Source organism: Alosa sapidissima, chromosome 5 (assembly GCF_018492685.1).
Source record: "Alosa sapidissima isolate fAloSap1 chromosome 5, fAloSap1.pri, whole genome shotgun sequence".
NCBI classification, from domain to species: Eukaryota; Metazoa; Chordata; class Actinopteri; order Clupeiformes; family Clupeidae; genus Alosa; species Alosa sapidissima.
In genome coordinates, this window is record NC_055961.1 from 33,871,154 (window position 1) to 33,897,757 (window position 26,604).

The 26,604-nt window shown below is 40.9% G+C and overlaps 1 protein-coding gene and 1 long non-coding RNA gene across 3 annotated transcripts; one reads left to right on the forward strand and one right to left on the reverse strand.

Annotated features, from left to right (window-relative positions):
* Window positions 1-2,165: 2,165 nt before the first annotated feature.
* Window positions 2,166-3,929, reverse strand: LOC121709427. The gene is made up of 3 exons (XR_006031953.1): window positions 3,584-3,929; window positions 2,897-2,979; window positions 2,166-2,215 (listed from the first exon to the last, which is right to left on the reverse strand). It is a non-coding gene; the product is annotated as an uncharacterized LOC121709427 (long non-coding RNA).
* A 5,821-nt stretch (window positions 3,930-9,750) lies between these two features.
* slc12a9 (solute carrier family 12 member 9) lies at window positions 9,751-25,518 on the forward strand. Of its 2 annotated transcripts, none has more exons than XM_042092289.1 (14): window positions 9,751-10,230; window positions 10,927-11,143; window positions 11,399-11,533; window positions 12,305-12,442; window positions 13,100-13,411; window positions 13,688-13,795; window positions 14,018-14,129; window positions 14,246-14,403; window positions 14,899-14,981; window positions 15,921-16,045; window positions 16,653-16,845; window positions 21,963-22,137; window positions 22,673-22,819; window positions 23,378-25,518. In XM_042092289.1, the coding sequence occupies exons 2-14, from the start codon at window positions 10,933-10,935 to the stop codon at window positions 24,259-24,261; spliced, it is 2,781 nt and encodes a 926-aa protein (XP_041948223.1). In that variant the 5' UTR covers window positions 9,751-10,230; window positions 10,927-10,932; the 3' UTR covers window positions 24,262-25,518. The 2 variants fall into 2 exon arrangements, with proteins under 2 accessions (XP_041948223.1, XP_041948224.1); XM_042092290.1 differs by lacking the exon at window positions 9,751-10,230 and adding an exon at window positions 10,252-10,639.
* The last annotated feature ends 1,086 nt before the right edge of the window (window positions 25,519-26,604 follow it).

Below are 26,604 nucleotides of genomic sequence, written 5' to 3' on the forward strand. Positions count from 1 at the left end.
TTAAATCGGGTCACATTATTGACTGTTGTGTGTCTGAGGGTCAGCTTGTGGGTTTTGTAAGGGCCAGCATGAGGGACAAGACCTAGCTGCTACAAAGTTGTGTGGTGAGTTGTGCAGAGAGGTTGGTAATGCTAGATCTAGTTAACATTAGCTAGGCATATCATTAATCATTAACCTAGAAATACTTCTTCGTACATTTAATGAACATTTTGTGTAATAATTCACCGCAAGTTACAAAACTGAATATGGTGGTCCAAGAGCGGTCCATGCATCAGGATGGCAGTCAGATACGAAGCACTGCACAATGTTACTAACGTTAACGTTAACCGCTTTCACACACACATGATATAAAATACACGATGGTAAATATAACATTCAATACCAAAACACTATTATTTACACGATTACTCCGGAAATAACTGCTGCTATTAACTGCACATTCACTATATAAAAATCACTGTTTGGAGGAAAAGGTTCGCGTGCTGTCGTCGGTTGGAAGTTCTAATGGCAAAATCGCGCCGGGTTTGCCTCATAGACTGTAAAAAATATGGACAAAGCGTCTGTGACGTCACCCATAGATTTTCTGAAGAACGGTTATGAAGCCGTTTATGGGGGGTATGGGCGGCGCCATCTTGGAAAACCTTGGGAAATCCTAACCCCGCCCACCTCCTGAGCAAGCCGGTGAACCCGCCTCGTCGTCAGCCGAGCACAGCAGCCTCAGCTAAGCTATCTGTAACGTTAGGCCTACAAGATGGACTGGCACAGACGTTGCTGTAACATAATTTGCTGGTAAGTTTGATCTGCTAACGTGAAGTTCATGTATGTTTCTTAATGCCATGTTCAGACACTTTTTAATTTTGTATGCTGAAAGGTATTCGGGTGAACGGTTGAAAAGTTGAGAATGAAGAGTTGAGTTTGCAGATTCTAGCTTCTAGGTAAAATAAACTTAGCTATCCCTCCCTTGCTGAAGTTATGGTAAAATAACGTAGAGTAGTTTAGCGTTACAGGTTCAGCAACTCATACTGACAAAAATGTATCTTTGCCTTTATTGTTTTGTGATTAACGTTAGCATCTCATATCCTCAGTGGCAGCCATCATTGTAACGTTAATTAATTTACGATAACATCAGCCAGCTCGCTGTATTCTGTCAACGTTTGGTGTGAATTGATAACAAAATCGTAGTAGGGTATTAGTTAACTTGTACATCATGAATTCATTTTGATTAACTCTTAATATCACGTTTTGAAATCGCTATATTGCTCTAAAGTTGTCAGTGGTAGCTTGGTCTAAGATGACATTGAAATTTCTCATCGGTGGCCATTTCACGATCCAGCGTTCATGTTCGGTTAGCTTTCCTTATTTCCCCTTCTTGTCAGGCTATTATCAAAACGTTAAATCCAGTTAGTGTCCGGTGTTTGGCATAACAATGCCAATATTAGTGTAGTTTGTCACTGAAGACCCATTTCAAATCGCACAATAGTACTACAGCATTGTACAATAACTGTACTTTTGTTGATTACAACAAGTAGTGTTGGTTTGCCTTATTGTATTATCTTGTAAGATATATAGGTACTAATGAAAAGTTTACCTTTCTATTTTGGCAGTTCGCCATGGGGAGGAGGTGGCAAGGAGGTCCATGGGCTCTAACCTGGGCCTAGAGGTCCAGGTGAAGTGGTTTGGCTGGGGTGTGGTGATATTGAACCCATTGAGAGTATACAGTACGTTTCACTTTATGTTTATTGATGGACTGTTACACCTACCCTTTACTTATGCCAAACCCATTTCTGTTCTTTAAATATCAGAAAGCAAACTTACTGTTGATTGCACTGAACTTGCACTTGGAAATGTTTATGGAACTTTTCTGAACTGTGAATTACATTAAAACTCATGCCAAACCAATTTGCCTGTGCTTTCAAAAACATTTATACAAATCCGTCAGCTTCAGTCAGTAGGTTGAATTGAAGACCCAGATGCAGAAGTAAAGGTGATTTTTTACTTGTATATCTTGAGCATTACAGGTAACCACTGAATTTGTGAAACTAAAATAACAAAAACTAATATGTACTAAGCTAGTACATAGTCAATACATATTAGATCACTTTAAAGACACAGATGCAAATGCTGTAAATAAAGGTGAACAAAGTCCTTGAAATCAGAAGCTGCCACTGCTCAATGACTTCTGCCCCATCTGGTAGGATTTCAAAATGTTCCAGATCTGAAAACAGAAATATTGGTATATGTCACATCCTTGAACTTACTGTAAACTATGAACAAGTGCTCACAAATTAAGCTAAAAATTTTTTTTTTTATGTGGCAATCATAGACTGTGGAGGCAATGTATGACAACAACGAAGTAAGATTTGCAGACTCACTCCCAATATTTATAATGAACAACCAACTCACAGAACACTTAGCTGAATGGGGACAGGACACGCGTATTCAACTATTGCACATGCCCTGTTTACGCGGGCAATAAGCAAAAACAAATGTGGTGTATTTAAAGTATTGTAGAATAAATATTTCTTGTATTTTTGTGTTTTCAGTGAAACAGTGTAAGCTCATATCTACACCCTATTGAGGTAGTTATTAACAGTTAGGCCAAGGTCCAGTCAAACAGTAGCCAGCCACTGGTGCCATATTGTTTAATTATGCAATCTGTATCCAACCAAAACCTGCTGATTTGAAGGCATAATACAACTACTTTCCGTGTGTGACTTATCAAAAGATGCTAATGATAAATTATTTTGATAGTTATTGCACAGGACTGCTCAAAATGAAAGGCCACTCTAAATGTCTGAAATGCATTCATGTTTGTTCAGTATATGGTAACGATGTCTGGAATATACAACCAGTAGGTTGCTCCAATTAAATGTATGAAAAATCAAAGTCAAAGTACCATGGACTGCACAGACAAGAATTGAAGTTAGGAGTCCAGAGCCCTCTCCAGCACCCAGCCTGTCTGGATTACCTACAGGGAATCTTTGCATAGACAAGAAGTGTTCGTTCAAATTTGTGTTTAACAAATAAATGGCATCAATAAGAGTTTCAAACGTCAGTTATAACTATCGCTTGTTATCACAGCTCCATGTTCAAAGTATACGGTCAATGGTTCATAGCGGTTCACAATTTTGCCTCAGCTAGCCGACAACAAGCATTTTAATGCTTCGGCTGAAGTTTTTTTATCTTAAACGTGACAACCCAAAGACTGTATAAATTGTCAATGGACTAAGCATTCCCACAGAGCGTATTTACAAAAGGTTTTTTGACGAAAACTTGCTTTGTTGCCCCAGTATGTTTGTGAACTAACGTTAACTTTAGAGCTGTCTGTTCATTGACTAACACCTGGCTAGTATGACCAACGTTAAGCTAACTCATAACGGGAGCACAATGGTTTTCACTAACGTTAACTTTATCAAGTTAACTAAATGTATGTGTGTGCTTCTGCCATTCGGTCATCATTTTCAACATTAACTTATTTGAGGCGATATGATGCTAACGTAGCCTAACGTTAGTGCCCACTCGATGCTAAATAATGCTAACATCTAGTGCTACGTGAAATAGTAGTGGAATGAATGTCACTTACCTGAAAAAACTGGAACGAAGTCTTCTGAAAGTGTCGGTTAGTAGGCTTCAATAAGTAGCTTAGCAAACCATTTTATGTCAGCTTTTTGAATAAAGATGTTCAGAAAGGATGTGGTAACTGTGTATAATCATGGCTGAGACGTCAAAGTTTCAGGGTTTCCACTTTCCACTCAGCTGGCAACTTCTGCTGCTGTATGCCTCGACGTCAGCCGTCAATCAAGCCGACCACGCCCTTAATTATTCATATATTTTATATCTAAATGTGATCTAAACTAATGAGTTAGAAAAAAATTCACCCCCCTCACAGTTGTCAGGCACTGGGAAATTACCAAAAAGTACAATAAAAGTCCATGGGACCAGGCTTTAAAAACATGTATTTACGCTGTGAAAACGGACATTTTAACATGGGAGTCTATGGACATTTGCTCGCTTTTGGGACCAGTCCCTAGCGGATTTTCGATGTATTGCAGTTTTTCGAACTTCCGGGTAGGCTTCATTGTTCAGATTAGAATGTTGCCGCTTGGTTTGCCTATATTATTCAGTGAGGCGCGGTGGTTTATGGGATGAGTAGTTCCTTCGCTCGGAATTGAAAATATGTACACAGTCTTGTACCTTTGACTTTTTTTGGACTTTCTCTGGCTGATTATCCTAAGACATGCTTTAAAACTCTTTAGATACGGATTTTTCCAAAACGTCAATGGGAGAAATTAATGGGAAATTTACTTCCGGAAATTAAGCTCTCTCGGAGGAGGGGCGGGACTGTGATGCTCTATTGTTATTACAGTGCATGAAAATGCACTGTACTGTTCTTCCTAGGCAACAACAACTTTTTCTTCTTATTACAGTGCATGAAAATGCACTGAACTGTTCTTCCTAGGCAACAACAACTTCTTCTTATTACAGTGCATGAAAATGCACTGTACTGTTCTTCCAAGGCAACAACATCAACAACAACTTCTTATTATTATTCCGCTTACCACTTTTTCCGTACGCAATTTCTCTTGAACAGTTTAACTTAGAAAATTCGTTCAAACTTTGTAACGTAGGTATTCAAATGGACCAAGCTGCTATGTCTTTTCAACTTTGAAACGTTTATACTTTTTAAACTATTAAAGAAAAACTTTTTAAAAATCCCCATAGACTTAACATTGCCGATTGTGACATCATAATACGGCCGTTAAGCAATTAGAATCCTATGGCAGGTGTTCAGGCCACCTGCAGCCTCAGGCTTTAAGCATACAATCTGGGTCAATTAAGACTACACATCCTATTCAACTGTTTCCTCTGCCCAAAACTGTTTCAAAATAAAAGTCCTCACTACAATAATCCACTGTTAAACAATGTAACCCATTAAACTACTGAACTTTTTACATTCAACTTTTAAACGGTCTACTTTTAAACTATCATTAAACTATCTATCTATTAAACTAGCTGTCTATCAACAACTTTTAAACTATCTACATTCAACTTTTAAACTATATACATTCAACTTTTGAACAGTCTACTTTTAAACTATTATTAAACTATCTATTAAACTAGCTGTCTATCAAAAACATTTAACTTGTCATCGACTATGTCAACACTTGTCATCAACTATGACTCCTACCCACTGTAGCTAGTTAGTATGGTTAGCATAGTTAGCATGTTAGCATTGCTAACATTGTTAGCATTTTTAGTAAAACTGCTAAAAATTATTAGCTAGGTTAGCTAAGTCACATGGTTAGCATAGTTAGCATGTTATCATTGTTAACATGCTAGTTAGCATAGTTAGCATAACTACTAAAAATGATTAGCTAGGTTAGCTAAGTCACATGGTTAGCATAGTTAGCATGTTAATATTGATAGCATGCTAGTTAGCATAGTTAGCATAACTACTAAAAATGATAAGCTAGCTAAGTCACATGGTTAGCATGTTAGCATAGTTAGCATAACTGCTAAATATGAATAGCTAAGTCATATGGTTAGCATGTTAGCATTCTTAGTATTTTAGCACAACTGCTATAAATTATTAGCTAAGTTAGCTAAGTCACATAGTTAACATTGTTAGCATAGTTAACAGCATTAACATTATTAGCATTTAAAAAAAAAACTGCTAGAAAACATTAGCTAAATTAACTAAGTAACTTGGTTAGCATTATTATCTTTGTTAACATAGTTAATATAACTGCTAGCAAACATTAGAGCCATTCCAACTGTCAGTTATCGTCAACTATCTACCTAAATAATTTAACCATTTAAACTATCCACCTATTTAACTGTTCAGTCATTCCAACTATATTAAACCTCACCTACCTAGCAACCAATATAGTTTGTTTTTACTCTGTATGATATTTTACCTCATATTTTTGCATTTTCATGCACTGTATTTCCTTCAGGAAATGCTTTTCTAGTTATTGTTATTCCGCTTACCACTTTTTCCGTACGCATTTTCTCTTGAACAGTTTAACTTAGAAACTTCATTCAAACTTTGTAACGTAGGTCTTCAAACAGATCGGGTTGCTATGTCTTTTCAACTTTGAAACTTGTATACTTTTTAAACTTATTAAAGAAAACCTTTTTTAAAATCCCCATAGACTTAACATTGCCTATGGCAGGTGTTCAGGCCACCTGCAGCCTCAGGCTTTAAGCATACAATCTGGGTCAATTAAGACTACACATCCTATTCAACTGTTTCCTCTGCCCAAAACTGTTTCAAAATAAAAGTCCACACTACAATAATCTACTGTTAAACAATGTAACCCATTAAACTACTGAACTTTTTACATTTAACTTTTAAACGGTCTACTTTTAAACTATCATTAAACTATCTATCTATTAAACTAGCTGTCTATCAACAACTTTTAAACTATCTACATTCAACTTTTAAACTATATACATTCAACTTTTAAACAGTCTACTTTTAAACTATTATTAAACTATCTATTAAACTAGCTGTCTATCAACAACTTTTAACTTGTCATCAACTATGTCAACACTTGTCATCAACTATGACTCCTACCCACTGTAGCTAGTTAGCATTGTTAACATAGTTAGCATTTTAACATTTTTAGCAAAACTGCTAGAAAACATTAGCTAAGTTAGCTAAGTAGCATGGTTAGCATAGTTAGCATTGCTAACATTTTTAGCATGTTTAGCAAAACTGCTAGAAAACGTTAAGTTATCTAAGTAACATGGTTAGCATCAGAGCCCGTCTACGGAGAGCCTTGCCACTCCGTATTAAGTCCCATTGTACCGAATTTTGGATGCAGTTCCACCAGAGTTCCACTGGGGGCGATCGCCATGAGTGCAGAATGAATGGGAGTCAATGGAGCTAGACAGCTAAATTGGTCTCTTTCACCTGATTGTCGTTGACAAATCTCAGATTTGATTGTAGTTTGTATAACTTCAACATGGGTTATAGGTCAAAAGTTGAATGAACGAGTACTTATGTCCTTTTGATTTCTTACAGGTTGGGTCATTGTTGCACATAACACGCTAGCTTTGTGCTAATGAATGACATCATTGACACATTTGAAAGGCTTTTTAGAACAATTAAGTGACTTTAAAAAATATAATACACAACCAAGTGTATTTTCTTTGCCTCCCCTTTCGAATGCAATACTCAAATTACTTGAAAAAAAATTATATCCCAAGAAAAGTGGATTTTGAGGGGTACAGCTCCATAGACCTCCATGCATTCTGCACTCGTGGACGAGCGCCCTCATGTGGAACCACAGAAGGAACTGCAACCAGTTCAGAAACCGGAAGTTTTCCGAGAGTGGCAGTTCTCCCCTTATTAGACATTATCTGTTAGCATGTTAGCATTGCTAGCATAGTTAGCATGTTTAGCCATCAAAATGCCGATCAAAATGCCTCGGACGCAATAGGAGAGGCCAAAAACCAATCAGAGCAACGAAAGAGACAGAGTGACGGAAACACACAATTTGCAACATTAGGCGTGTTCATCTTCATGCAGATCTGTGCAGATCTGACTTGCTGTGATGCATGCTGGGTTGAACATTTAAATCGAAAATACACCTTAGAATACTATTTTTTTCTACACCAATATAATTAAACTGTGTGGCTGATAAAAAAAAAAGCTGTGCATATTTAAAAGGGGGGTGAAATGGAATCCTTATAACATGTACTTTCAGAATATATATAGATATTTATACCAAGTTCGCCTTTGTAGGTATCAGGCCATACTAACTCTTTACGGAGTCATATACTATGTCTGCCATTGACATACACTGTTGAACTACAAATTGTGTGGCTGTGAAAACAATGAGTTGTGCATACGTAAAAGTGGGGTGAAATGAAATCCTTATAACATGTACTTTCAGAATATATATCAGAATATATATAGATGTTTATACCAAATTCGCCTTTGTAGGTACCAGGCCATACTAACTCTGTACCGAGTCATATACTATGTCTGCCATTGACATACACTGTTGAACTTCAAATTGTGTGGCTGTGAAAGATGTGCAGATATGTAAGATATGTAAAAGGGGGGTTAAATGGAATCCTTATAACATGTACTTTCAGAATATATATAGATATTTATACCAAGTACATGCGCACAGTCAATTGTAGCCTACTATCAGTTCACTTCACACCCATCCATTTTTAGCGAGTTTAGCGAATGAGTGAGACTGAGACAAAAAACATTGATTATTGGGCATCAAACATGCCATAATTTGCCCATGTCTGTTACATATGTGGTTTGTCAGTGTAATATTTTGGTGGGGATCGAATAAGGAATGCTAAGGGTTGCCAACTCTCACGCATCTGTGACACTCAAGCTTTTAGCACCAATCTCACGCACACTCAAGAAATGTCACGCCAAATCCATTCTTTTTTTTTTTGCAATCCGTTCATTTTTTGTTGATGACTAGACTAGACCACAGCATTGTTTCTAAATGACAGGATACGAGTTTAAGGCATACATATGTCTAGACCAACAGACATCACATGAAATAACTTTTTCTTATCTTTTATAGCCGCTATTTGCTGCGATAAACGGTTCGCGAGAAAATTAACTTTAAAGAAATAATCATATTAGGCTACTATAGCTCTGCGCTCATTTCAATTCATATAGGAGGAATATCTCAAACTTTTCATTCCACACATGATAAACCGTAAACCAGAATAAACAGCAGACCTTACCGAACACAAAGGTGTAATGCAATCCCCTGTACACGCCGTTCCAGAGTAGCCTAATCCGGTTTTTAAATGGTAGCAAATTTCTATATGGTCTCCAATTTTGGGCTTTAAGTGTCTTACAACTGAGCTGTGCTTAAATACCTAGGCCTACATATGTGTAAATATTAAAATCAGAGGATATAGCTCATGGCTAAGAGTTTGTCGATATAGCCATAATGATTTGTTTTCACAAAATGCTAAGCATGCATGTATTTAAGTGTCTTAAAAAAGTGTGCTTATATTGGTCAATGCATAATTTCATAACAGGCCAAATAGAAAATAAATGTTAAATGTTAAATATAGCCTAGACATAATATTAAAATCAGATGATGTAGGATAGTATAGAGTTAGATAAAGTTGGATGGCTCCAGAACTCACAGTGGATTGGGTCTTAAAGGAGCCACACCACTTTTATGACACTATAGCTGTTCTGTTGACCTTTAGATTTGTTGCTACTGGGCATGAAGGGCAGGCCAATTATGAGTTCTGTCCAACATTCATGGTAGGTTTAGAAAAAAAGTCAGCACATTTTAATCATATTGCAATAATACCAATAACCATGATCATTTTGGTTATGATTTTTTATCAAATGTTCATACTGTATCTCTAGTGGCTGGTAGACTTTGGAATCCACCAGCCACAAAAATATTTTAGGCTATTTCCATCCCTGATACATACGTACACTCATACACATATTCATAAGTCTCAATCTGTCCATTTCTTTCCACAAAACTCGCCAGAAGTCATAATTTAAGGGGGGTTATTTTTAATTTTTTTCTACTGAGCTACCTTTTTCAGGTGGGCAGGCCGGACCCTTTTCATGTCTGTGCCCAGTCAGGGGACAGACATGTTTAAAATTAGGTTTACGGAAAAATGCACACGCACTATGACTTCACAAAATCTCACTCCAGCCAAACACCCAAAGTTGGCAACCCTGAATGCTGTGTTCCTGACTTATCGGTTTCAGAGACGCACGCAATACTCCCCTCCCCTTTAGAAGTCACATGGACAATCTGTAATGTCCCGTGACTTTCCACCTGGGTAGCGAAACAGCGTTTAAAGTGATCGACATAGCACAAGATGCAAGAGTGAGATATGCAAATACATGCATCGCAGCAGATGTTAAAGAGAAAAGTAGTGGGCCAGTAGGCCTTTTTGACAACTTATAACCTATTTATTCAGAAAGAGGAAGGAATGTCACACCCGGCTGTAGCTACCAACATTCACCACACGCATTTATTACTCGAATTTCGTCTATGTTAATAGTCATCTGACCGCTTTATTAGTGTATTTACATTTTCATTTAGCCTAAACTAACTCGCACATAGGCTAAAGCAACTCACGGTTACTTAGCTAGCTCTCAGTCTGCTGATTTCACTCTTCTTCGCTGGATTGTGTGAAACTGACTAGGACGGAAGTCAATTTCAAAGCAGTCCTCCCTGCTCGACACACTCACGGATACAGGTAATGTGACTCTGTGGACGCGCTACTTTGCCAACTCAGGGGCGCTTTGGCAGTCTGTCAAGTTACTGCATGGCATTGTATGAAATAGAGACGCTATGCAACGTTTCTGTTCCTGTAGATTGCGGTTCTTTATTGACTCAACGAAAAGTGCGCCTTGTTCAAGTCCAGATGCTGCTATATAGCGTGTCCGAGGCAGAAGCAGGCAGATTTGATATTGGGATGTTTTGGAGAGACAGGACAGCTAGGTCGCAGTTTTTAATAGGCGTTCTGGTGGTCTGAAATTAATGCCACTTTGCATTATAGTTACAGGTTAGACAAACTTTCGTGTTTTAGTAAACTTTTTAGCAAAGTCGTTTAGTGACAGTTGCCCAATTTATCTGCCTTTTACACCTACCTGGCCTAGTCAAAGGTAGATGGACGCAATATGATTAATTTACGTACAGTCAACGTACTTTTAAATAGTTTCATTGTGAATTGTTTCTGTGACTGCGCTTCCGCCATTTCCTGCTCGAAATGTTTACGGTTTTCGTGAGTGTAAGAACATAGATTTACCATGTATACTTTCTAAAACCAATATGCAATATAATTAGGCCTAGGCCTACTTGGCTTAAACTGTAATATGATATTCGCCTAGTCTGAGATGAAGAATGGAAATCCCTAGGAAAGGTTAACTGTTGTGAACTTCCTTCTTTTTAGGTCAACATGGCCAACGAGAACACTCCGCTCCTTAGCCATGGGGTGTTCAGTGTGGTTGGCGATGGAGAGACGACTTCGCGCCGCGCATCACGAGACGCTCTCGCAGATCACAGCACGACTCCCCCCAAAGCCTCTAACCGCAAACTTAACACTTTCTTTGGTGTGATGGTGCCCACCATCCTCTCTATGTTCAGCATTGTACTATTTCTAAGGACTGGTAAGTGAAGAAAGCTGGGAGCACAATGGATAGACAAGAACCTGGTGATTATATGTGTACGGGAACTGAAAATAACACTATTTAAAAAAAAAAGATTGCAAAAAGATGAGTCGATGCAGAGAACAATTATTTGTTTAGAAAAGGTGAAAAATGACTGCATTGGTTGACATGAGAATTAGACATGCTTTATTATAAACACAGATGTAATAATTCATTCTGCATGGCTGTCAGTTGGTGCTCTGTTGTGTTTTGAAGGTTTTGTTGTTGGCCATGCTGGTCTCCTACAAGGCTTCTTGATGTTGGCTGTGGCGTACTTCATCATCTCCTTGACAATCCTGTCAATCTGTGCCATCTCCACCAACGGAGCTGTCCAGGGAGGGGGAGCATACTGTATCTTTTGCTCCAGCTGTTGAATGTGACATTATGTAGGCATGACAATTTACCACCATCTCTCCCCACCTCACTAGCCGTAGCCCACTTAATGCTCTGGAAGAACTGTTAAAGGTTTAGTCCTTGATTATCATCCATTTAACTATTCATCAGATTCACTTTAATTCTCCTTACATTCCTCTAGCTGTCTGTCCTGTGTTCTGTCAGGCGTTTGTGCACAGTCCTGACTCTGTAAATGGGGAACAAACCAAGTGGTTCGGACTGAGCCATAGGCCATTCCAGCCTTGTGATTCATGTTAAGCCCTGAACAAGACCAGGTGATTGGTCGAGACATGTTGGCTTTTTTAATTGATGTAGCCATAACAAAGGCTTTTTATCATCCTTCAGTCATAAGTCATCCTTCCTTGTGTTTTACCCTCCTTGGCGTGCCTGGATTGCTCTCTTTTGTAGAATGTTTTTTGTTTTCCCCGTCTGTCCAAGAGCACCCAACATATTTCTGGATGTACATCTTATGCACAGAGCTACTAGTCATCCCGTTTTTGCAGGGAATGGTTTATTGGATTGTATGTGTTTTGGATTAAGCTTGAATGTCACCAACAAACTTTTGCCAAGGTTGAGAACCTCACCTTTAAGCCTTTCCATTTCCTGAGTTAGGATGTTGTTGTCCGACCCCCCCCCACCCCATGATCAGATAACATGCATTGTTGTTCCAGTAGCCACTTATAAGAGTGATTTGAGAATGGTTGATTCACCTTAACTAAGACATGTCAGTCATGATCAGCAGGTCACTGGGTCCAGAGTTTGGCGGTAGCATCGGCCTCATGTTCTTCCTGGCTAAAGTCTGTGCCTGTGGGGTCTATATCCTCGGACTGGTGGAAGCCTTGCTTGCCGTTTTTGGTCAAGATCCAGGTTAGTCATAACTCAAAACAAACATACCCCTCCACCAAAACGGAGGTGCGTTCAAATTCACAAACATAGGCAAACATTTGCAAACAGTTTTCCGTTAGCCTTGGGTTTTCGACAAACAGTCTGAGGAGGTAGTTCTTCTCCATGAACATACAGTGGAACTGGACGTGAGTTTGACGAAGGCAACAATGCAATTACCGTTACAATGAAATGTTACCACCAAATCGTTCAAATTTAACTGTTCAAAGAAAACGTGTTCACCACCAAAGTTTGCCACTGTTTTCCAAATTTGAACGCACCAAAACTGTTTTCACTGAATTATGGGGTTCCATGCAGCTACTGTATGTCTTGGAGCAGCCAGGAACAGCCACAGGGAGACGGGCCCTGTAACTAATTGATATCTGTAAGTTGCTTTGGATAAAAGCGTCAGCCAAATGGCCAACCACACCACTGAATCCAGTATTCTTTTTGGGTGCAAACAGCTAATATTTGGATGCCATGCATGTTCATCAATCAAGCTTGTGTGCTCCAGCTATTTCATTTTGTTTAGTCGTGTGAAGTGGCCTATAGTACTGAGAGTCCCGACCTCTGCTTTTGGAGGGGTTGGAGCACACAGGAGTCCTTCACGTCCGTCTGTTTGTCTGTGCACCTCTCTTCCAGCGTCTGGCCAGGTGGGTGGATTGCGGGTGCTGCCACAGGGCTACTGGTACACGGTGCTGTACGGCTCTGTGGCGCTGCTGCTGTGCCTGCTGGTGTGCCTGGTGGGGGCGCACATCTACTCACGCGCGGCCTTCCTCATTCTCATCGTGGTCACCGGTGCCCTGATCTCCATCCTCATCAGCCCGCTGGTGGTGGAGCCGCGCACCATCACCATCACCCACCCCAGCGGCGGGAACAACCACAGCCAGTCGCTGAGCTACAACGTCAGCTACACGGGATTCAACGGCACCACGCTGCGGGACAACCTGGGCCGTAAGTGAGGAGGAGGAAGGAGGAGGGTGTAGAAAGGGGAGGAGAAGTCACCTGGAGCTCTTTGATAAACCATTTCAAAGGGCTAGAACATAGTGTGAAATGCTTGTTTTGAATATTGTGGGCTGGGGAAAATGATTGACTTGTGCAGAGCACAGGTCATAGGCTTTAAGCAAAGATTAAGAGAAGAGAGGGTAGGGTGAATTAAAGAGGATGGAGGTTTCTCATGAATTCTCATCTACATTTTAAAGTGAATCCTTCCTTTCTCTCTCCTTCCAGCGGGCTACTCTACTGACTATAGTACAAACAAGGAGATGTCCTTCTCCACTGTCTTTGCTGTCATGTTCACCAGCTGCACAGGAATCATGGCAGGTGCTAACATGTCAGGTACATTACTTACCCTTCTCCTTTCTCTTCCTTGTTTTGATAACCAAAAATGATACGATGACCAGATGTCAACCGACAAACTTCCCTTCTGCTATTTATTGCTCGTTGTTTCACACACACACACAGACGCCGCATCACGTCTTTATTTTGAATTCGCATCTAAGTGAAATTGATTTCATAGCACCTCTAATGTTTGAACATTCCTGTTACTTCTCCATGTAGGCGAGTTAAAGAACCCAAGTGTGTCGATTCCGAAAGGCACAATCTTGGCTGTTCTCTACACCTTCGTTGTGTATGTGGTCCTCTTCCTGCTGGTCAGCTCAACCTGTGAAAGGTACCCCTCACATGAATTAATTATAACGCAACATGAAAGTTACGGTATAAAGTTAGGGTTTACATGATTTACAAGATTTACATCAGTGACTAATAACTCCTTCACTCTTGTTCCAGGGCTTTGTTAATTGGGGACTATGGCTTCTTCCAGCGCATTAATGTATGGCCTCCGTTTGTGCTGATTGGTGTGTACTGCGCCTCAATCTCTGCTGCTATGTGTGCTCTGATTGGAGCGTCGCGCATCCTTCACGCTCTGGCATTGGACAAGCTCTTCGGTCAGTACAAGTAGATAAATGAGGAGCGAGGGAGGTGTGTGTGTGTTTGTGTGTGTGGGGGGGGGTGTTAACTTTTGAAGCGTTTTCTAGATTTTTATTGACACAAAGTGGCTGGGCAGAAGGTGGGAAGTGGGGCCGAGAAATAACATCAGCTTGGAATGGAGTCTGGGTTCCTGTTGTAATGGAGCTTAGGTTCCTGTTGTAATGGAGCCTGGGTTCTTGTTGGAATGGAGCCTGGGTTCTTGTTGGAATGGAACCTGGGTTCTTGTTGGAATGGAGCCTGGGTTCTTATTGGAATGGAGTCTGGGTTCTTGTTGGACCTAGGCTCGTATAGGTTGAAGCACTAACCATTATTGTCTAGAGTTCTCTAGAATATAGTTCAATTCAATCTTTATTTATATTGCACCCAGAGGAAGCACTAAAGTGATGGTGTCATGGAATGCTCATTGATGTTTATGTTTGTGTTAAAGTTGTGATGTTTATGTGTCGTGACAGGTTTGCCACTGGCCCCAGCTACCATCACCTCCAGCTCAGGAAACCCCTGGATGGCTGTGCTGTACACATGGGGACTGGTACAGGTATTGTTACGAAAATACATAAGCTACTTCCAGGTACACACTGATACTGATTGTTTTGTTTATTTTTAATGGCACCTGCTACACAACAACTACGTGTGGCTGACGGTCCCTCAGGGGGTGGGGCTACACCCTTAATTGACTGCGACGAGGGCACCTGCTGGTTGGGTTGGGTTTTGGGAACATGGCGTTTCGCAATGGGGAGTTGTGTTGACTCTGAAGATGGCGGTGGATGTTGGTTCTTTCATATTTTTGGCCTGGTGTGATCAGCCAGAGGCCTACCAAGTTTCTCCAGGATTGGAGGGTGTCCCTTTGAATGAGCGACGGGTTTTGCGTTGTTTTTGGCTAGCCATATAGTTTTGTTTTCAGTACGTCGCTGAGTTGCCTAATATCCACGCCGGGTTACGCCAACGCCAGCACACACTTGTACACGGGAAATACCTGGGAATACACCAAGTTTTTAAACAAACTAAAAACTGCACATCCTCGGAAGGAGGACAAAGAACCGCGCGGGCTCTTCCGCGAGAAGGCAGCGGCCCTGAGACGAGGTAAGCTCCATCTACCTGGGGAATCTGTCTGGTGCCGTTTCTTTTGGTTTTGGCTTTACATACACTCACGCACACAACATACATACACAAACACTTAGTGTTGCTCCCGTTTCCCTCCACACTCATGTTTACGGGGGTTTGACGAGCCGGGAGGGTTAACTCTTGTATTCATGTGTGCAGGTGAGTTAAGAGAAAGGATATATTTATGCATATAATGTGTCTGATAAGGTTGGTATCAGTAAGGTGTTTACTCACACCCTACAGTATACTGTTTTGTCAGTTGTAAAATCTGATGTTGGATCACTACTGTGTTCTGAGTGTTTGCTGCACACTGAGGCTATGTGAACTCCTGCGGTTGATTTATATGGGCACTAAACATTTGTATTTATTGCAGTGCACTGTGTTTGCTGCTGAGCTCAACGTCATTGCAGGCCTGGTGACGGTGTTTTATCTGCTTGCCTATGCGGCGGTGGACCTGGCATGTCTCGCTCTGGAGTGGGCCTCCGCCCCCAACTTCAGGTGCTCACGTTACACATGTCCATAACAACCTCAGGCTCAATGGACAGTGAGCTGTGACTTTATAGTTATAGGGGCGCTCATCTAAATGACGGGCAAAGTCTAACTTAAGCTAGTATAACAACGAGGCAAAAACTATCTAGCGAATTTAATACCATCAGCAAGATATGAAGCACAAACATCAGTGGTTCAACTCAGTAATCCCACATAGCTTTAGCGTTAGTTCATGCATACCATACTCATACTCATTGACAGACTTTGCACATTACCTCTTAATTGAATTCGGGCCCATACTATCAGTTACCCTATGTGTACTTGTGTGTTGGTACTATAATTCTCATTTGAGAAGAGTCTTGTGCTGTGGGTATACGCCGTTTAGACTACCCCCTTTTATCTTTCAGGTTCAGGCGGATTTGCTTTATAGGCTCTGAAACTCTAATGAATGGGTTCTGTTTGCCTGCCTAGCCATCTGTTTCTCATCTCTCTCTCTCTCTCTCTCTCTCTCTCTCTCTCTCTCTCTCTCTCTCTCTCTCCTCTCTCTCTCTCTCTCTCTCTCTCTCTCTCTCTCTCTCTCTCTCTCTCTCTCTCTCTCTCTCTCTCTCTGCTACAGGCCCACGTTCCAGTTCTTCTCGTGGCACACGTGTCTGCTGGGCATCGTGAGCTGTCTGGTGATGATGTTTGTGATAAACCCGGTGTACTCCTCTGCCAGCATCGTGCTGCTGCTGCTGCTGCTGCTCTTCCTGCACTACCGCTCCCCCACCAGCAGCTGGGGCTATATCAGCCAAGCACTCATCTTTCATCAGGTGACACACACACATATACATATATATATATATATATATATATACACAAACACATGAGGAATAGACAGAATGCAATGAGTAGCGAGCATGTGATGAACAGACAATGAATGAATATTTAAATCAAACTATTTCATCACATTCTGTCATCACATCCTGTTGAATTTCACAATTGCTGTTCCTCTTATCTATGCATAGGTGCCAACTCTCACGCATTGGCCGTGAGACACACGCATTTGATTAGTTTCACACACTCACACGCCACACCCCCGATTTCTCAAGCTGAAGTGTCAACCCGGTCGGTCAGATGCCTGAAAAATGAGTTTAGCCTATCTATAGATCTACCTGTTGAGCCACCGTTATGCTTTCAGAGACGGTGAGAGGGTTCAAAAGCACCCCCTGTCTGTGGAATTTTCTAAATTTTCTCTCATTTGCGATGCTACTTCAGAAGCCATCCCAGGCGCATTTCCCCGGCTTCAGGTATGCTGTGAGTATTATTGAGTATTTTTCACGCTGAACTGTCAACCTGGTAGGTCAAATACCTGGCAGATGAGGTTCAACTAAACTAAACTTATACATATGATATCACACAGCAGGTGAACGTGAGCTTTCCAATGATATTAGCGCCAAGTTGCTGTGATAAATGGTTCGCGAGAAAATTAACATTGAACCGACGTGCAATTTAGGTTAATCATATTTGCATTTTGCACACAGTGCACACCCATTACTCTCGGTTAAATATTTCACTAAAATATTTGTAAATTGCTCAGCCATAGATTATCCCACTATCATGGTTCTTATATTGTCAGGTTCCAGCCAATCCCATTACAGATAAATGAATATACTGTATTTATATTGGCATGCTTCCTAGTGACATTAATGCAAACATATGAAGAAAATCAAATAACGAGACACAAATATTGATATAAAGCCTGACTTAAGCCATATGCAAACATTCACATCATGCAGATATGGGTACATCCTGAAAAAGGAATAGCATGTAAGCTATAGGCTATGGCCATTACAATGACCAATATATTATCTTAAATAAACTAGCTGAATATGGGGCGGTGGTAGTGTAGTGGTTAAGGAGCTGGGCTAGCGTGCAGTAGCCTGAAAGTTGTCAGTTCAATTCCCGGCTTCCACCGTTGTGCCCTTGAGCAAGGCACTTAACCCCAAGTTGCTCCGGGGACAATGTTATCCCTTGTAATATAGCTGACATATGTAAGTCACTTTGGTCAAGAAGTGTCTGCTAAATGTAATGTAGTAGTGTGAATAACACAGGTGGCCACTTCTGCATAATTTCATGGAGTGCTGAAATGTACACACATTTTTGAGAATTTCTGAACTGTGAAATGTAGCATATGTTTTTGTGGTTGTGAACTTATTGCAATATCACCATAACTATTCCACCTGTGTGTGCATGGTTGTAATTCTGAAGTGCAAAATAGCTTAGGCTACAGCACAAATATTTCTATAAAAATAAGCAAGTCTGACCTCTGAATTTATTTTGAAAGTGCACCTGATTGATGCATTTAAAAGTTAAAATATACAAACATTTCTTAAATTCTTACAAAACACCCACCCACTTTTTAAAATGGTTAGTTTGGACCCCCCCACTTTTGCCGTGCGAAATACCAGTGCTGTTTTCAGCATCTGTTTAGTGCTTCATTGCAATTTTCATTGGATTCTCCCATTTGCACGTAAATCGCTCATAAGCTTTTTTTTTTTTGTTACACGCATTCTCCCATTCCTCTTCTGTCACACACACAGTGACGAGCGCCAAATCCACCGCAGTGTTGAAGAGATCAGTCATCCCCCTCACTTTTGATAAGGTAAATCCTTATAGGCCTTATAGGTACGCCAAATAAATAATAACCTATAGGTTTACGCTAGCCTATGTAAAACTCCCCATTAACAGCATCACGTCACTAACCACAGCTAAGACTGCACAATCTCTATTCACTCTGTTGGATATCTGAAGCCAGTTTTTCTACTTAGATACTGTAAATCCTCAAATTATGGCTGGGGTATTACGACAAAGTACAGGCCTTTAGGGGCAGGATTGTATTCGAGACAGCCCTTTATTTCTTATGCGAGTTTTATTTTGAGACATGCGTTTCTTGGAGCGGCATACTGGTAGGCCTTCAAAAGCATGACATTTTCGGTTTAGTTTGATATTTAATTTACTTTTGGACTGTTTGATTATATTGTTAAATGTTGGGACTGATGGGCACTGAAATCTGGGGAGGTATTTGATAATCACTATTACGTTCCATGTAGTTGAAAGAGTGTCGGGATTTCAAACAAACCATCTGCTTTCATGCGTTCATTGAACATCTGCGGTGCTGTAATGGAAACCTTATTGCCTAGCCAAGTAGCCTATTGAGTTATTTTTAAATTATGCATGATTTTATTTTTTATTAATTTCGTAGGCTGGCTTTATTTTGTTATATAGAAGTATCTAAATAACCTGTTAAAATGTACCAGAATTCAGGAAATTGCATCTAGTCCAAAAAAAAAATTCTGGGGGAGGACCCCCATACCCCCCCTCTGAAATGTCCCACCCACTTTCACAATGCCTCTGACGCCCATGGTCCTAGTAGTAGGCTAGATCCCTTTGATACCAATGTTCATTTAACTTTGGGACCCTGGTCCCAGGGATGGATTACTTCACAGGCCTTCCGGGCCCAGACCCAGGGACCCAAGGTGTCAGGGGGCCCTGAAGCCCAAGCCTTTGCATGGAATCATTGCCTCAATATCAACACATCAGGATGTAGGCTATGAATTTAGTATTGGTCATCCCCAAAATGCTAGCCTGACGAGCCAGACCTACATTAAAATGTAGGGTCTGGGCACTCACCGTTCGCAGTGCTCAGTCCGAGGGGCGGGATAATCGGTTGTCTTTCAAATTCCCTCTGCACGCAATAGGACAGCACTGAGTCCCATGCGTTTTCCCACCAGCGGAGCTAGTTGCCTAGTTCAAACTTTTGCCATCTCAAAACAAGCTTAACTCGTGTCACACTGTTGGCCAACAGCAATATCCATCTTCTTTGTTTTCAAGTAGCAGGGAATTCAAGCCAAACCGTTGCAACTCTGCCATCAATCATTATGTTATGACCCCCTAACGACTCTATAGACGATTTGATTGGCCTGATAGGAGTTTAATTTTTCGAGCTCACAAGCCAACGGAGAGTTGCTAGACTAGCCCTGGAAGCAAATGTAATTTGCTGCCGCTAGGGTGTGTCTAGATTTCTAAGCTACCAAAATGCACCAGAATACAGGAAATCACATCAAACAAATGCGACAATTAGTGGGGAGCCCTTAATACATGTGGGCCCAGAGGGCCCGAAAGTTCATAATCCGTCCATGCCTGGTCCCTACACCTGAGAACCACTGATGTACGTTTTTTTTTTACTGTATGGTATAATGCTGAATGAGCCAAACAAACATTTCCGCAGCAAAATTTTGGTTGGCTCCACCAAATCTCACTCCAAGGTTTTTTGAAAAGTTGGCAGCCCTGTTTATGTATACTTGAAATGCTGCTTGGCCTGTGGTTCATGAATTAAAACATATTATGGTTATGGTTACGCTTTTGTCCAAAGCAACATACAAATACAAAACAATATAATACTTAAATTTAACAGGGAACAAATTAAGACAATAACAATACAATAACAAAATAAGCATAAGAAGCGCTTAATGAACTAAGTACATGTTGAACAGATATGCCTTTAGACCCCTCTTAAAAGACCCAAAACTATCACAGGAACAGAGAGCATTACTCTCATATACTCTTATACTGTACAGTGCAATGTAGCACAAATGCGTAATGTTAGGTCATTATAGACAACTCTGTTAAAGGAGATTCTGAAGGAGAATATCCTTTTGGAGATTATGATCAATCGTCTATTGACAGTGATGGTCACGGTGCGTCTGTGAATGGAGGTGCGTCTTTGCGTACAGTATACAACGGTGTCCAAAAAGCATACCATGCTTACCCTCTGGGTTTGTATGCTTTGTACCATTGTATACCCTCTGCCCAACATAGCTTGGAGGTTGCAGTGGTAATCGTGATGATGGTGTCCGTAATGAACGTGGTACAGACAACAGGGCTAGTAGGGCTCTGAAGAACTACAAAGTCACCCGCGATAGGAACTGATTTGACCAGGATACTTTATTGTAGGCCTTGTGGTTATAAGCTAGTAATAGTTTACTATTGGTATACATCTGATATGTTTTCCTGTGTTATGTGGGTAATATGACAAAAAAGAAATTAAACCTGCTCAAATATGTTCATCCAGTATTTACTGAAAGGTACATAATTTGAGGTGCTTGTCATCCAGTGGTAAATTAGATGGGTAAATTTACCTCCTTCATAAACTTTTGTTTATAGTCAAAGATATTTACATTTACAGTAGGACTTTATCTCTGACCACTTTCAAGCCATGGCCTTTTGAAATTTTGATTTACAAATCCAATGGTGTTGCTTTCTTAAACCTGACGCCTAGTTTGCCAGGTTTAAAAAAGTTATGAGAAAAATATTTTTATTTGGTGTGAAACACACACATATACCTACCTGTTTTTATGTTTTATGTTTTTTTGTTTGTTTTTATAATTTGTATTAATTATTTTATCATTATTTTATTTATAAGCTAAAGTTGCTAGCACAGGTGTCTAAAAATAGATAAAAAGACTTGCACTTTCTGTTTGTAGTTTTGTGTTTAAAAATACAGTATTAAAAGTATTTAAAAAAACATTGCAATAAATATGCCTTTCTTTTGGAGATTAAGGACTAACAACAGTCAAAAACTATCTCCAAAGAGCTATATCTACTGACAAGGTAGATATGATTTTGCGAGGTTTCATTATTTCTCGCGAGATGTGTCCGGGTCGAAGATGCTTGAAGTTGCAAGGCTGGTTCTCATTTGCAACTTGTAATGGCTATGCTTTATGGCTATGCTAGGTGAACGATTCCCCTATTACAAGTTTGTTCGTAGAGGTTATATTAAGGTACAAATCTTACGTAGTGTACCTTTTTAAGTATAATTGGTAAACAGGTTTGGGGACTCTGTATGCACGTTCATCTGAACCCATTCCTCTTGTCCCCCTTTAATCAGGTCCGCAAGTATCTGTTGATGCTGGACGTGCGCAAGGACCATGTGAAGTTCTGGCGTCCGCAGGTGCTGCTGATGGTGGCCAACCCTCGTTCGTCCAGCCAACTCATCACCTTTGTCAACCAGCTGAAGAAGGGCGGCCTGTACGTGCTGGGCCACGTGCAGCTGGGGGATCTGGGTAATGCTGCAGGGCTGAGAGGGGCATTTCTACCTGGCAACACACCTGTGGACGGGACAGATTTGATGTTGTACACTAGAGGGTTGCCTGTAAATGTGCTTGTATTGACATGATGTATATAATATTAATTAATGTATATAATAAATATTAATATAATTAAGATAATGAGAACACAATCCTGACAGTGGAAGTCAGTGAAGTTACTTCAAAGGAATGTAGGATCATAGGAACAGCTTCTTACCTCTTTCCCTTTGAATGCAAGTACTGTAAAATCTATGATCACAAACAAAAACCTTAAGCATAGCAACAGCCACTATGGTTTTACAGTAGCTTACTAATCTCAATCACTGCATTGGTTTGATGCAGTTATTCACGTCACTATTTAAAGGGTAAGAACTATTTGCCTCCCGTACAGATACCAAAAGTGACTGGTCACTTTGCTATGGTCGTAGTGACTGGTCACTTTGCTATGGTCGTAGGCTGGGAGAGATTTTTCATCACCTTGTTTCACCACCTCTCTCCCATCCCCCCTCAGACCTTCTGCCCTCGGACCCTGTCCAGCAGCAGTACAACTTCTGGCTGAGTCTGGTGGATAAGCTGGGGGTGAAGGCCTTCGTTGACCTCACCCTGTCCCCCTCCGTACGACAAGGGACCCAGCACCTACTGCGCATCACTGGACTGGGTGAGCTGCACAGGCCTGTTGGGCCAAACATCTGGTACATAGCTGGAACAAGGCAAAAGCATCTCATTTTGGTTACAGTAAAATACTTTGGGTGTGTGTTTTTAATTCTTTTCCTAGACAGGCTTACCCTAAGAAATGATCTGTGCTACGGTGTTAAGCCTTCTATGTTATGTTAATTTAATGCGTAATGCATTGTTTACGTTATGTTATTCTTCGTGCGTAATGCATTGTTTAGGGTTTTGGGTGGTGCTTACTGTATGTCCAAAGCAGCATACAAAACCTAACAAAGTGAAATATAAACAACAACCAGATGTAAAGTATTATGCATAATTCAGATAGGTTTATGCATAATACATTGGTCTGGCCTTTTTTGCATATCCTTAGAATAAACAGTTATGAAAAAAAACCCATCTTGTTTGGACACAATTTTGGATAGTTTCAATCACCGGTGTAATTGCTCATCATTGAGTTAAACCCTAGAAATACCCTGTCAAGTTATTCATTTACATGTAGTTTAATTTCACACTCTATGTTATTTTGTTCTCTTTCCTTCTCCAGGTGGTATGAAGCCCAATACTCTTGTTATGGGTTTCTATGACAACTCCTATCCGGACGACTACTTCCTACAGGACCCCGTGTTTTGTGGCAGCGGCAACGACTGTTCCATCAACGAGGGCGACGACTTTGGAGTGGATCTGCCGTCCCTACAGGCGCATTTCGGGCCGGTTCGCGACGAAGTGACCCCGCGTTCGCTCTCCCCAGACGAGTATGTGGGAATCATCTCGGACGCCATCAAGATGAACAAGAACGTGTGCCTCGGCCGCTACTTCCACCAGCTGCTGCCCTCCGAGGGCAAGGGCCTGCGGGGGGACGGCGCCGGACACACTATCGACGTGTGGCCCCTCAACTTGCTGCGGCCGAGCACAGGCGACGGCTATGCCGACGTCTGCAGCCTCTTCCTGCTGCAAATGGCGTGCGTGCTCAACATGGCCAGCGGGTGGCGCCGGGCGCGCTTGCGTATCTTCCTGTGCATCAGGGCCCAGCCGTCGTCGTTGTCATCGGAGGATGACCAGGGCTGGACAGAGAAGGAACAGAGCTTCCGCGAGCTGCTCGACAAGCTGCGCATCCGCGCCGAGATCAGGATTGTGGCTTGGGACGTGGTGGTCAAGCTGCTGGGCGCAGGAGGAGACGGCCACCTGGGGGACCTGGACAACCTGACCAGAGCACCCCCTCCGGTCACCCAGGAGTTCCTGTCTGCGGTTAACGAACTGCTGAGAGAGCACAGCGCAGATGCGTCTGTGCGCTTCCTGTATCTGCCGCGTCCACCTGCCGTGTCCAGTCAGTATCAGCAGTACCTCACCCAGCTGGACACCCTGTCAAGGGACCTCGGGCCCACACTCTTGATTCATGGACTTACACGTGTTACATGCACTGAGCTGTGAGCAGTTACTGTACTCTTCCTGTCAATTAGTGCACATTTGGTATTGCCATGTGTCTGTGTAGAGTGAGTTCCGTTGTCACGATGTGTATTGTTGGCCAAAATCATCTTACCAAAGGTTTAATTTACTGTCAACTTTTTGCAAAAGTCCGACAATGGCCAGTCAAAAAATGTTTGGTATGAATTTGCTGGCAGTTCACGGAGTATGTTACAGAGGCCTCGGACTGCATTCACTTCTTTTGCACCGACTTATTTTCATCACAGTTCTAGAGGTGTCATTTTGTTTTTCATTCCAGTACTTGATATTTTAAAATGTCTCAGCTTATACATCTTGCTGTTTCTTTCCCTTTAGATGCACCAGGTAACATGCGTACAGTATATGAATATTGAGCAATCTAAAATAAATAGTCATTTTAAGTAATAGCTACTTACCACCTCATTCTCCTGAAAAATACCTGTATAAACAGGTTTAGAACTACTCTATCGTGTTTCTTAAAATGATAGCCCGCTGTTTGAAGCACTGGACGTAATTTTCAAATCAGCAAAACCACGTGGTGCCAAAGTGTTTGAAGTTACCTGCTCGTCTCTTTTCCCTGATCTGCTTGACCGGTCCTACTTTGTTCACGGGGAACCAGAACCGGAGATAAAACATAATAGCTGGTCAGTGAAAAACAGTTTTCCAGGTTCCTACTGTATGTACCACTATATTTTGACTTGAGCACATTGTCAAGGAAGCTAAGGGAATATGGAAATGTATTGAATGGTACTGAAGTATAAGTTTCAAAAGGGAGCAAATGTTGTGTTAATGAGACCAAAGATTTGTTTTGCATCCAAGCAAGCATTTGACATGATGCATTTGTTATATGGAAAAATATGTTGTATTGTAAAATACTTGTTTGGTTTATTTCTTTGTTGTTGACGTTTCATTGAACTGCAAAGAAACTGTTACCTGAAAGTGCAGTGTTTGTAAATGTTATACTTTATTATTTTATTTTTTTTGGTTATGATGTTTGTTGGGTACCACAGTGGCTGTGTTTTAATTCATCTTGAAACTGAGACCGAGAACCGTGGAACATTTATATCAGAGGAACAACTGTATACAGCACAGACTTGTCTCTGCAATTAACCTGAGAGAAATTCTGATTTAATATGTATTTTATTTTACATATAATATTTAACAAGCTTATAAAGCACTTCAGTCCATATACAATGTGAATTTGAGATTAGTCAAAAATATAATCATACAATCCAATGAAAATCATTTAAATACTTCATGTGTTAGATTTTTGCATGTACACACACACACACAGCATTTCAGATCTTGAGTCTGAAAACACCAGACCATTTTTCTGCACCATGGCACATTTTCCTACATAACAAATGTAGTAATAGAAAACAACGTAAAACTTTTTAAAAAAAGTTAAAACAGCTTTTTGGTCTTTCGCACAGTTGTCATGGGTAACCACCAGAACTAACCTTTTCATCTAAATAACATAGCACATCTTTGGTCCTCATCATCACTCCCAGACAGGACTACTGCCACAGCATCCTCTATAGTACATCATCCAAAGTCTTAAAATAAACCCCAACACATCCAGCACTCTGCTGCAGGCCAGTGGGGTGTACTACGAATCTCCATTAGTGGGTTAGCGAGGTATGTTGCGCTCAAAGCCAGGCTATGCTGTGACACGAAAGTGGATCTGTTTTAGTGTCGCTATATCACCATGGTATCTTATGCTGTCAACCAAACCTGGTCGGGAGGAGGTTATGTGCTAAATTATAGCTCAAATCGTGTAATCTACTGTACACTGACCAATCAATTGTCTTAAAAACGAAGTTATCTCACGTGTAGGATTCTGTTATATATCTTACAGGTGGAACTCCGCCTTTACTAACATTTTGGATCTCGAATGTGCTTTAATAGTGCTGTGTGTGCAAATATCACACTATGGACGTGCATACTATACAACAACTGATGACCATTGATTTATTTGATGTTAAAGGTTAGACACAAAAAATGACCGCAGTGTAGATTAAGCTATCGCTCATGAATGCGGAAGTAATTGTTTTTAAATAGAGGCGGTCTTGTGCGTCTCCACCTTACACGATTGGACAAAGTCATCCCAACACCGAGAACGCGCGCAGATCTGAGCTGAAAGCCTAGTTTGACAAATATATCACATAACTGCAATCGTAGTATCACTTAACGTATACCCCTGAGTCAAGGCTTTGTCAAGCCTCGATATGTCTACATAGATATGTCTAACGTGCTTCGTAGTATACCCCACTGCTCACTCCCCTTCTTCTGTGACCACATCCCGCTCTCCTCAAACAACCCTACTGGCTG

Excerpts from the sequence above, each read along its gene's own strand:
- slc12a9 (XM_042092289.1), top strand. The coding sequence starts at position 10,933 with ATGGCCAACGAGAACACTCCGCTCCTTAGCCATGGGGTGTTCAGTGTG. Across the intron at positions 14,130-14,245 it reads GTCAGCTCAACCTGTGAAAG|GGCTTTGTTAATTGGGGACT; the intron begins GTACCCCTCACA and ends CTCTTGTTCCAG. Across the intron at positions 22,138-22,672 it reads CGTGCAGCTGGGGGATCTGG|ACCTTCTGCCCTCGGACCCT; the intron begins GTAATGCTGCAG and ends ATCCCCCCTCAG.